At 52.6% G+C, this 12,928-nt stretch overlaps 1 protein-coding gene across 1 annotated transcript in view; it reads left to right on the forward strand.

Moving 5' to 3' along the window:
- Positions 1-357: 357 nt before the first annotated feature.
- The window catches only part of Ube2ql1 (ubiquitin conjugating enzyme E2 QL1), a 32,402-nt gene continuing 19,831 nt past the window's right edge, over positions 358-12,928 (forward strand). The window contains exon 1 of the mRNA XM_070042155.1: positions 358-1,574. Within this exon, the coding sequence (XP_069898256.1) occupies positions 807-1,574 (768 nt within the window). The 5' untranslated portion in view covers positions 358-806. The remainder of the gene's footprint in view (positions 1,575-12,928) is intronic.

The following is a 12,928-nucleotide window of genomic DNA, read 5'->3' on the forward strand; positions in this document are numbered from 1 at the left end:
GCTCTGAGGACGAGAAGTGGGGTCGAGGTTCGCGAGGGCCCCTGCGATCCGGGGTGAGGGCCGTGTGCGGCGTCCGGGCGTCCCTCCCCAGCCCGGGTCCCCGGAAGCACGGGGGAAGGGGCGAGCAGCCCCGCGCCCCGCGCCCCGCGCCCCGCACCCCGCGCCCGCCGGCGCGTTCCGCGGTCTCCCCCCAGCGGCCGCGCGCGCGTCGCCGCCGGAGCCGGGCGGCGGGGGTGGCCCGGCTCCCGCGAGCCCGCAGCTCCGCCCCGCGCTCCCCCCCCCCCCCCGCCGGCCGTGCCGCCCCCTCCGCGCCCGCCGCGCTCGCTCGGCTCAGACTGAGCAGCCGCCTCTGCGATGTCAGCAGCCGCAGCGGCGGCGACGCGAGCGGCACCGGCCCGGGCCCCGCGGTAGCCGCCAGCGCGGCACGGCCCGGCGGTTGCGCACGGCGCGAGCCCGCCGCCGCCTCGCCGCCCCCGGGGCGCTGCGGGAAGGGAAGCTCCGCGCGCCCCGGCGCGACTCTGGGACGCGCACAAAGGACCGCGGACGGACGGACGGACGCACGCAAGGACCGGCCGGAGGACGGTCGGCCGCGCCGCTTCTCGGCCACGCGTTCCCCCCACGGGCGCCCGGAGCCGCCGCCGGAGCGGGAGCCGGAGCGGGGCCCGTCCCGTGACAACGGGCGGAGAGCGCCGGGTCCGCCCGCCGCCCTGCGCCACGGCCGCCGCGCCCCGCTGAGAGGCCGCCCGTCGCCTCCCCGCGCCCCAGCCCGCGGGGTCCCGGGGCGCCGCGCCCGCGCCCCGCCTAAGATGGCCACGCTGCTCCGCAAGATCGGGCTCATCCGCCTGCACCGGGACACCGGCGACCCCAAGCACCACCGCGGCGGCGGCGGCGGCCAGCAGAGCGCGTCGCTGCGCGGCAAAGGCGGCGCCAAGAGCGGCCACAAGCAACCGCCGCCGCAGCCCGGGGGCGCGGGCGACGCCAGCCCGGGGCCCGGCAAGGGCCGGCGCGCGGCGGAGCCGGCCCCGCGCGACAAGGCTGCGCCTCCGGCCGCGGGGGCGGCGGGCGCGGCGGGCGCGGCGGGCGCCGGGGGCCCCCGGGAGCGGGCGGCGGGCGCCAGGGCGGGGCCGGGGCCCGCGGCGGCGGCGGCAGCGGCGGCTGGCGGCTGCCCGGTGCCCGCGGCCCGCCAGCAGCACTGCACGCAGGTGCGCAGCCGGCGGCTCATGAAGGAGCTGCAGGACATCGCGCGCCTGAGCGACCGCTTCATCTCGGTGGAGCTGGTGGACGAGAGCCTCTTCGACTGGAACGTGAAGCTGCACCAGGTGGACAAGGACTCGGTGCTGTGGCAGGACATGAAGGAGACCAACACCGAGTTCATCCTGCTCAACCTCACCTTCCCCGACAACTTCCCCTTCTCGCCGCCCTTCATGCGGGTGCTCAGCCCGCGCCTGGAGAACGGCTACGTGCTGGACGGCGGCGCCATCTGCATGGAGCTGCTCACGCCGCGCGGCTGGTCCAGCGCCTACACCGTGGAAGCCGTCATGCGCCAGTTCGCCGCCAGCTTGGTCAAGGGCCAGGTAAGGCGCGCGCCCGCGGGCTGGGGCGCGGGCTGGGGCGCGGGGGTCGGGGCGCGCGGATGGGGCCTGGGTGCCGGGTGACCCGCCAGCCGACCCGCAGCACCCCAGCGTGAGGGGCCTGGGCCACGCAGCTCCCCGCCGCGCTGGCCCCATTTGAACACATCTCCAAAGAGACCCTTCCCCTCGCGAGCCGGGGTTTCCTTTTTCCGCCTCCCTCCCGGCCCGGGCGCCCCAGCCTGCCCATCTCTCTCTGCCTCTGCTGCCCACACAGCATCTCTTCCACTGGCGCCTCCCCTCTCTCGCCTGCCTCCATGTCCTTCCCACCTTGCTTCCCTGCCCCTGCCCCCCTCCCTTTCCCCTTCTCCACTCTCCTCTCCTTTCCTGCCCTCCCCCACGGTGGTGTGCCTGCGCATCTCCTGTCCCTACGAGCCAGTGCTAGGAAGGTGTGAACTTTTCCCCCAGCTCAGGATGAAGGGGTCCACTCAGCGGACCCTCCAACTCACAGGTTTCCTCCCCAGGCCTCTCAGGGGGGTTCTGTGCAGGGGTTCCACCGAGGCCAGCCTTGCCCGGGGTCCCCGTCCCCGGACAGGCTGGGACTCCCGTGAAGTGAGACGTGTGCTTTCCAAATACCTCCGGGTTGACCCCTCCTGTAAGTGACAGGGTAGGGCCACCAGGCCTGGCGCCCACCCCCTTCCAGGATAGATCAGGATAGATGGCAGGGTCTTTCAGACTTGGTGTTTTGTTTTGTTTTCTTTTATGCTGCCCCTGTGATGGGGAAGATTGAGCAGGCCAACAATCCTTACCAAAAACAGAAAGGAAATAAGATCACCTGAGTCTCACCCATGGCTGGGGGGGGGGGGGGGGAGCAGCTTTATGGTGAAGAAACCCTGTGGCGGATGAATGAGCTCTCTGAGAGTGGGTTCCGCTGGTTGTCCACCAGCCTGGCGGTTTTATTGTATGTATGCTTTTGAACGTGCTCCAGCTGTACAGTGGCCTTCTCCCAAACTAATACTAAACACTTGATAAAGTTCTGTGTCTGTATGGTCATCGTAGATGTATGGAGAACCCCCGTTTTCTTTAGAAGACCCCGGGTGACCTTCCCTGTGGTCTTTCACAGCTGCTGGAGGAGAAGCATCAGCTTTGCTGTTGCCTGGCTCAGTTCCCTCCCTGCAGGATGCTTCACACTCATCTAATGAAGTTTGTTCTGCCAATTTCACTAGAGGTGGAACCCCTGGGGTTCCAAACAAATAGAATCCTATCTCCAGCAGAGAAGGTCACTGGATCCCTGAGCCAGCCACCCTGCCTGGCCAGCTTCTCCAGGGTTCACAGTCCATATCTCTTTGAGTTAAGAGTAGGATGGATTTGACAGCTGCAGAAATACGGCATTGGGTTCAGGGTTCATGCGATTGAACACAAGCCAGGGTGAGGGAAGCAGAATATTTTGAAGCAGGATTTATATCAATGATGTGGAAGTGTATTCCACAGAAATGTGGTTATTCTTTGTAAGATCATTGCTAATCAGAACTTAGGCTGATCTTCTTCATAGCAAGGATGACTTTGGGGACAAATTCTTCCAGAAAGACAACAGTTGAGACTTGGGAGAGATCTCAGCCTGCAGCCTTCCTACTAGAAGTGATTTTAAATGAAGGGTGAGAAAGTTGTTTTTAAAAGAGTAATGTAGCGAATTGATTTTTCCCCATTTTTTTCATTAATGTCATGAATAAGGACATCTGCACTGGTACCTAAATACTTCTATTAAAACAGAAAGGTCTCGGTATGTATTCTCTTTCTTTGTAATGAAATCAAAAGTCATGCATTCAGTCTGCATGCTAGTCTGAGCGTGTAATTATCACCACTTTTACTTATTATTTTGATAAAAATCTTAGTTGCACTCAGTTTCTTCTGCTTAGCATATTGTGTTAAATTATCTATTAAACATCTGGAAAGCTGGCTAAAAACTTAGCAGTGTTGGAGACACCAGTTCAGTTGCTTTGCGTTTTTCCATACTGGTTTCAACACACAGTTCTCCGGAAGAGAGTAACAAACAGTACACATGAAATATTCAATATGCAGGGAAAGACTTGAAGAAATGAGTAGTCATTAATGTTTTAGGGCTCTGCGAGGAGCAGGACTGTGGTAACCTGAGCATTAGTGTGCCTTTGTGTCCTTTTGCAAATTCTCTCTTTGCAGGTTGTTCACTGCATACATGGTAGTTACCAAATTACTTCCATAGTTAAAGGTAATGTGCTTTGGGAAAGCAATCAGAATACCTGATTAGGTATTCAGAGAGCACCGGGACTGCCACCAAAGCAATAATTACTTTTTTATAAAAGAATTGTTACATTGCAGTTATGTTCCTCTGTTGAGATTTCCTCTTTGTGCTTTCTTTTCTTACATTGCAAAGATAGGAAAGGCTCCTTTGACTTTCGGTTATGGGAGGACTGCTCAGCTTTACTTTCTGAAATGAGAATAGTGTTTCTTTTTTTAAATACTGTTTCTATATCTTTAGCAAATCCGCAAAATAGTTTTAAGCATTTGCTGCTGTAATAGTGTTAAAAAGTAAATCTACTTCACAGTTTTGTGTACAAAATCAAAAGTTCAGGTTTATCACCCATGTAAAAAACCTTAGTCATTTTGTGAGGCTTTTATTAGACTAAATAAATACCCGCACCATGCTGCCAAAATCGCTTGCAGGTTGTAAGGCATAGGATATGAAGTGGACATCTCATTTTCTTATGTGGTATATTCTGTGTAGGAACTGGCACAAGTCTCTTACCTGTTTGTGGGAGAGTAAACCCTCACTTGACTAAGTATTGTAAGAACCCTTCAGCTCTCTTCAGTTGGATGAGAGCTTCCTGGACCTTTAAAATGAACTGGTAAAAATGTTTGAAGGATATTCTTTGGTCATTGAGTGCGTAGTGAGCCCTAAGAACACCGTCTTGGCTCCTATGTCCTGTTTGATGTTCAAAGCCTGTGAGATTTGCCTGAAAGCCAACAGAAACTGTAAAGCGAACACAGCACTTGCACAGTATACATCATGATCCACCAGAACTGCATTCTCCACGATTACAGAGGACGGACTCTGTAGACCTAGACGAAGTGGCACTGGGGTGGGAGGCGTGTGGTGGACGGCTGCCTGGGACCCCCCTGCTTCTTCAGGTGTGGATACAGGCCAAGCCGGGAGCCGTGCTCCCGCAGCTGCGTGGACCGGAGGGCACAAACACATCCACTGGATTATGCTCCAACTCCGAGTTCACACCTGCACACCTCGTGAGTGTCCCCCTTTTAATTAATTAGACATTGCCAGCGGCAGGAAACAGATGGCGGCTGAGTGACAGGTCGTCACTCCTCTGTCCTCTCAGAACTAATCAGACCACTTGGCATGGACATGATGCTGATCATAGCAGTAGTACAGCAACAGCAGCTAATGTTTCTCGTTTGCTTGTGCGGAGCTGGGGGCCAGCTGAGAAGACAGGGTATGAGCGCCCCGGGGACTCGTCTCCCCAAGGTCATTGTCCAGATTAGGAAAGCCCACTGCTCAGTGACGTCACGTTGAGTCCAAATAGCCCCTGAGTGCATGGCTCTGTAAACTGTATCATCCTGAGGAAAGACTATCAGTGGAGGCAGAGCCTCACCTCGGCCACCTGAGCCCCCTGCTGCTTCCAAGCCGGTGGTTCATTCAGTGTGGTCTGTGTGGGAATCACATCCATGAAGAAGACACACAAAGTGGAGCTGTGGCTCAAGTGCTAGAGCACTGGTGGGGGGGGGGGAGAGAGAGAGTGAGAGAGAGAGAGAGAGGAGAGAAGAGAGAGAGGGGAGAAATGCACAACCCAGCCTCAGCAATTCACAAAGCCACAGAACAAAACCATCCCCACGTCTTAGTGTATGAATTCAAAATTGCAAGTGACACATGTGATCATGTCAGCATCATGCTTGCCTGACAGGACTAGGGTCTGGACTGTTGGAGACCCCCCCACACACACACACTATTCTGTCACTTAGACAGAATAAAGAGCTGTGGTTCAGCTTGGTTCAAGGAGATTGTGCAGCACTGAGATCCACTTTAGGGCTCCTGGTCCATAGGGTGGTATCTGCGGGCACATGCACACATGCGCATGCACACACTCACACATGTACATGCAGGTAAAGCCCAATACTTGTTCCTGTGTATACCTGTCAATGACATTTCACTGAACATCTCATAGTAAGGCGTGTAAAAGCGAGCTGGCCTGTGGGCTCCTGGACCTATGGGCTTTCCAACCACACAGCTAGCACAAAGGCATACGGTCCTGTTTTCTGGAACTTTTGCAATCAGGTGACCTGGCCAGGGTGTCTTAAAGAGATGATAGAAGTTGATTCTCTCCTGGCTCTGGTGGCTGGAAATCCAAGGCAAGGCGCTGCAGGGCTGGCTTCTCCTGAGGCCTTTCCTTGTTTTGAGGATGACCATCTTCTCCCTTGTCCTGGTATGCACACCTTCTGGGTGTCCTGAGGTTCTTGTAAGGACAGTGGTCTTACTGGATTAGAAGCCGCTCAAATAACCTCTGAATCTGATGACCTCTTAAAGGTCATATCTCAAAATAAGGTCGGATTTGCAGGTTCTGGGAGTGGTGAGTTGAGCCTGTGAGTTGGGGTTGTGGGAGACACGATTCAATCCACAGCCAACCAGAGGATTTACATACCAACTCGATTTCTTGTTTCTCCAGAGGTTTGAAAGAAACTAAAGCTAGCTAAGGAGGGCTCAGGATGGCGAACCTTGCCCACCGCAGAGGGCAGGGGCAGGCAGCGTGTGTGGAGGGCAGCCGGGAGCTCCTGGCGAGCAGACAGGCCTCGCAAGGCGGGTGGCACTGCCTGATTCACCCGCAGAGACATGGCTTTTTGTTCTTGTGAGTCACTGTGTCGTTCTGTCCTGTGCAGTGTGGAGGGGACAGAGATAATTACTACCGACGATGACTCTGCAGCTTGCCATATCGATATGCCCGACTATTCGGAGAGAAAATAGCTACTTGTTCTTCAAGTAGGGCAGGCAGGAGGACACAGACAGGACTCTGTCACCTAAAAATAGCCCCATGACAACTTGGACTGCTCCAGTGAGAACTCCTGCTCCAAGTCCTAGGACAGTTAATAATACGAGTCTCTTCCTCGCTCCTGCACTGTGATTTTTGACAATCGAACAAGCTAGGAGAGGATGCACAGGCATTTGATTTCTTTTTCTGACAAGGGATGGGACAGCTTTGCTGTCCTGCGGGGGACACATAGGTATGTTGATGTTGAATGGGACGGTGCCCTCTGGGGTCGGTAAGTTGAAGTTCCTGTGAGAGTCCGACCCAGCCTCTCCCCATCATCCTTAGAACCAATTCATCTGGACCCAGGTTGAGACGAACAATACCCTCCCAGTACCACGTAGAGGACAGATGAGGAGCCAGCTAAACTGGCTTTCTTCGGGATAAAGAATGATAACAAGCCAGTTGTGAGGCGTGTATTGTGCGAGCCACACTTCAGCTCTCCACACTTCAAAATCGTAGAATTGATAAAGTGGCAAAGAGAGGACAAGTGACCCTGAGTGTCTTCTCTCTGACCCTGTTTCAGGCCTGGTCCCGCAGTCGGTGCACGGGAGGGTGGGGGGACACATGTGAGTAAATTACCCCAGGGTCAGGGCCCTGCTCCCAGGGGCACAGGCTTTGTGGTGGTGGATCAGGCCTGGCCGAGACTCCATGGAGAAGCTCTTCCGGGGTTCTCACATGCCGCTGGGGTTCAAAAGCCACCCTGCACAGTCCCGCTCCCCAGCCATCTAGGCCAGCTGAGCTCCAGCGGGGCTAGCGCCACCCCCCTCCCCCTTCTTGAGTGCGCTCACTGGTCTGGATCAGCTCTGCAGAGAAGCCCATCCTGAAGCCAAATCTGTCCCCAGGCTGCTTGGACCAATCCAAAGCCCATGAGCCGAGGGGGAGAGAGAAAGAGAGAGAGAGAGAGAGAGAGAGAGAGAGAGAGAGAGAGAGAGAGAGAGAGAGAGAGAGAGTGCTCACACCACACCCACCCCTCAGCTCTTTTTAGACGCAGATGAGAGACCTGCACCTGTCGGGCTCCGAGGCCCTGCCCACTGCTGCCAACCACGCTGGCTGAGTGGAACCCCACCGACACATTGGAGTAGCACGTGGCTGGCTCGTGTTTGAGTTTATTGTGCTTATTGTTTGCATATGTGAGCATCCATAGACCTTCTCGTTCACCACGGTCTAGGTGAGCGTTGGGTTGTAGCGAGGTTGTGACAAGATCTTCCCATCGGAAAACCCTTCAGAATTTCTAGGCAGTGTTCTGAAAGAGAACACTGTACTAACTTGGAGGGCTAGTGCTCTTCTGAACATTGTTGCATTGCCAATAAATGACAGGATCAGGCATTCCCCAAAGCCCACCAAAGAAGTTGTTACAATAGCAGAAATAGTTCTAGAAGTGACTGTGCATTCCTGCCTGATACGTTGACATGAAGGTTAATTGTTCATGAACTCCCACGTGTCTCCCCACCACACCTTCATCCAGTTATTTGGCTCCATTTGCTTGGATCTACCCTGACATGGGCACTGTGGGCATTCCCAGGGCAAGCCTCCTCCACTCTGAGTATTCCCCTGGCCCTCTCCCTGGACCATGAACCCCGCAAGGCTGGAGGGAAAGTACTAAGTAAGGATCCAAAGACACGAAATGGAGAAACCAAGGGAAGAAATAGAGTTCGGGCCAGCCAGGGATAAAGGCTGGGAGATGTGGGCAGGTATGGTCAGAGAAGTAGGAAAGAAATGTGTCTGAGCATTGTCAGGCACCAGTGGCTCGTGCCTATCATCCTAGCTACCCAGAAGGCTGAGATCTGAGGATGATGGTTCAAAGCCAGCCCAGGCAGGAAGGTCCATGAGACTCTTATCTCTGATTAGCCACTAGAAAACCAGAAGTGGCATTGTGGCTTGAATTAGTAAAGCACTAGCCTTGAGAAAAAGGGCCCAGGGATAGCACCTGAGCCCCAAGGCAGATAAAACCAGTGTCTGAGCACACATTTAGCAAGCGTCACGTTCCCGGGGTCAGGAAGCACATGTGTCCCGGGGACTGCTCTGCACATCTCCCCAGGCTCTCTGTCGCTCCCTCCTCCTAGGATGTCACCCCTGTGATTTCTCTTTCTCAGACCCTGGATTTTCACTTACAGAACATGACCCCCAAGTCCACCACTGCCCACTCCAGCAACTCTGCTTCATCCTCCCATAGCTTCCTCTGGGGTCCCTTTCCCACCAGCCCCGGCTGCGCAGAAGGCCCTCTGACCCCACTCACCAGGTCAGCTTCTGGCCACCCTTCAAATCCTGCTGGCCTGACCCAGCTCCTTCGCAAAAGGCCCCTGAGTGCTCCTCCGGTCAGTGATGACGTTCTGCTCCGAGCACTCACTCACGTGCTATGGTCAGTGATGACTTTTCACTCTGAGCACTCACATGTGCTCCGGTCACTGATGACTTTCCACTCTGAGCACTCACTCATGTGCTCCGGTCAGTGATGACTTTCTGCTCTGAGCACTCACTCACGTGCTCCGGTCAGTGATGACTTTCTGCTTTGAGCACTCACTGACATGCTCCGGTCACTGATGACTTTCCACTCTGAGCACTCACTCACGTGCTATGGTCAGTGATGACTTTTCACTCTGAGCACTCACTCACGTGCTCCGGTCAGTGATGACTTTCCACTCTGAGCACTCACTCACGTGCTCCAGTCACTGATGACTTTCTGCTCTGAGCACTCACTGACATGCTCCGGTCACTGATGACTTTTCACTCTGAGCACTCACTCACGTGCTCCAGTCACTGATGACTTTCCACTCTGAGCACTCACTCACGTGCTCTGTCAGTGATGACTTTCTGCTCCGAGCACTCACTCACGTGCTCCAGTCACTGATGACTTTCTGCTCTGAGCACTCACTGACATGCTCCGGTCACTGATGACTTTCCACTCTGAGCACTCACTCACGTGCTCTGTCAGTGATGACTTTCCACTCTGAGCACTCACTCACGTGCTCCAGTCAGTGATGACTTTCCACTCTGAGCACTCACTCACGTGCTCCGGTCAGTGATGACTTTCCACTCTGAGCACTCACTCACGTGCTCTGTCAGTGATGACTTTCCACTCTGAGCACTCACTCACGTGCTCCAGTCAGTGATGACTTTCCACTCTGAGCACTCACTCACGTGCTATGGTCAGTGATGACTTTCCACTCTGAGCACTCACTCACGTGCTATGGTCAGTGATGACTTTCCACTCTGAGCACTTACTCACATGCTCTGTCAGTGATGACTTTCTGCTCTGAGCACTCACTCACGTGCTATGGTCAGTGATGACTTTCCACTCTGAGCACTCACTCACGTGCTCCAGTCAGTGATGACTTTCCACTCTGAGCACTCACTCACGTGCTCTGTCAGTGATGACTTTCCACTCTGAGCACTCACTCACGTGCTATGGTCAGTGATGACTTTCCACTCTGAGCACTCACTCACGTGCTCCGGTCAGTGATGACTTTCCACTCTGAGCACTCACTCACGTGCTCTGTCAGTGATGACTTTCCACTCTGAGCACTCACTCACGTGCTCCAGTCAGTGATGACTTTCCACTCTGAGCACTCACTCACGTGCTCCAGTCAGTGATGACTTTCCACTCTGAGCACTCACTCACGTGCTCCAGTCAGTGATGACTTTCCACTCTGAGCACTCACTCACGTGCTATGGTCAGTGATGACTTTCCACTCTGAGCACTCACTCACGTGCTCCGGTCACTGATGACTTTCCACTCTGAGCACTCACTCACGTGCTCCGGTCACTGATGACTTTCTGCTCCGAGCACTCACATCCTCCAGTGATGACTTTCCACTCCAAGCGCTCATGTATTTCCAGTTGTGTCATCTCCTTCTCCCTGTAATGTCCAGCACATCTTTGTGCCAAGGCCACTTAGGGGAGCCAGCCCCCGGCGCCCTTCCCTTTGTTCCTTCCTGCTGTGTCCTTACAGACACTCCAGGCGCTCCTCACAGACCAGCCACCTGCAGAACACCTCGTGAGACTCAGAAGTTGCCTAGCACCTGGATGCTGCTGCTATTTTCATTCTATAGAGAAGGAAACTGAGGCTGGCAGGGACGCAAGCACGTGTAGGTGCTGAGCAGCTGTCACTCAGTGGTCAGCTCAAGAGCCATCCACTCCGATGTGCCATCGAGTGGCAAGGCAGGACCCGCTAAGCGAGGGCCGGGCACTGCGGGCTCTTCCACAGGGGGCCCAGGCGGGTGACGGGGCCTCTCTGCGGATACAGAGTGCTGTGCTCTACTGTGTCCACACGCAGGATGGATCCGTGAGTGGGCTTGGTGCTTTCACACAGCCCCACACGTGGTCCTGAATTACCAGCAAAGTTGGGGAAATAGATTGGTCCAGATTCCCTGTAAGCTGGTTGCATCTATTGTGTGAAATGAAAGAATAGTTTAATTCTTTCAAGCTCTAGGAGAAAGATAATTAATGCCGATTTATTTCTTCTTTGTACAAAAGGGAAAGGCATGTTAAAGATTCTGAAAATAACTCAAGAAAGAAGTGCTTCTCTGAAGATAATTGTTGCATTGGTAAACTCATTCAAATTGAAAACAATGACTACTTTAAAAATAATTTCTGTAAAATAAATACCAATCTCCCATCACAATATTTGGCAAGCATTCCCCCCCAAATTTTTTATTTTATTTTATTTTAATGGAGATAAGTAAGTACTGTCACCTATAATGGATCTAATCACATTTAAAGTTGAAACGTGTCCAGTTCATTTGGCAATGGAAGGAAAATTTTCCAGAAAAAAAAGTCTCATAAGGGTATTTTCCATTTTTTAGTCTTAAGGATTAGGCATTTTCAAAATCAGAATATAGAATTACAGAATTTATTAGGTAATTGTGAAGGTGAAAATGGATGTTAATATTTTAAGAACTTGGATGTTTTGAACAAACAATTAAAGATAATTATTGTAGAATATTGATACACATGTGTTAGTGTGATTTTTGAGTGTTGGTTTGGGTATGAATTGCTTCTCAGGAGATGTGAGCAGAAATAAAAATTGTACAAAATAAATATTGATAGCTGCAGGGATTTATTTGTGCTGGGGTCCTTGGTGCTTAATTTAATATACTCTACTCCAATCTGCTACACAGAGCAGGAAAAGGAGAAATATTACAGAAGGAATTTACAGAAACTAAATTTGTTACAAGCTTACATTGATTGTAAGTAGTTGAATGCTTAGAGCCTTTAAAGTGCAATCTTTTAAGAGCCATCAGAATACTATAGGAATGCGCCTGCCGTATTTCTCACTTTGTCCAGGAGAATCCTACAGCTCACACCTGCCAATATGAGAGAATTGTCGGGGATGGTGCTTTCCTCTCCCCAATTCCCTCATCCCTTCTTCCCTTCTCTTTTCTGCCCTCCTCCAACTCCTCCTCCAGGTTGGTCCTGGGAAGGTAGAGGATAGGGAAGAGGCAATGGTAGCCTCCAGCAACAATGCCACACCCCATGTGAAGGCAGGGGCTGGGCAGGGGTCACTGACCCCAGCCCTTCAGAGAGCTGCCTCTTGGTGAGCTTTGACCTCTTTTATAATATACATTATAAAGCATATACTCTAAGAGAACTCTTTTTTTTTCTTCCATATATATTTTTATTGTAAAAATACTGTACAGAGGGGTTACAGTTACATAAGTAATGAGTACATTTCCTATCAAGCATTGTTACCTCCTCCTTTGTTTTTCCCCTACCATCCCTTCCTTCCCATCCTCCCCAACTCCTCCCCTCCCACCCCACCCCCAAAACTGTAAAGTTCATTTTCAACAGAGTGTCTTGTACACCTCACTGTTACAATGGGTCAACATGTATCCTTATTTCAGCATTTTGTTATATCCCTTCCCCTCCCCAAATTATAAAAATATATATACAAGATGCAGGACGCTGGAGTCAGATACAGGGGTTTTACTGTGGGGGAGGAACATACAAAAGAAACAAAAGAATCGCATAGTGCATTATACGTATGTTAGAAACAATAGCAAGAAAGAAAAAACCACTGTGTCCCTGTCTTGGGGCTCATTTCACTCAACATCATCTTATATGGTCATATGTATATAGCTTTTGACCCTTTTTACTTGTCCCAGACATATACTAGTTATTGCAAATAAGGGAAACCATGGGACCTATGTTCCTTTGGGCCTGGCTTACTTCACTTAGTATAATTCTTTCCAAGTCTTTCCATTTCCTAACAAATCGAGCAGTGGCATTTTTTCTGATGGAGGCATAGAACTCCATTATACATATATACATATATATATATATATATATATATAA

Source organism: Dipodomys merriami, unplaced genomic scaffold (assembly GCF_024711535.1).
Source record: "Dipodomys merriami isolate MVZ:Mamm:240054 unplaced genomic scaffold, mDipMer1.0.p SCAF_32, whole genome shotgun sequence".
Lineage (NCBI taxonomy): Eukaryota > Metazoa > Chordata > Mammalia > Rodentia > Heteromyidae > Dipodomys > Dipodomys merriami.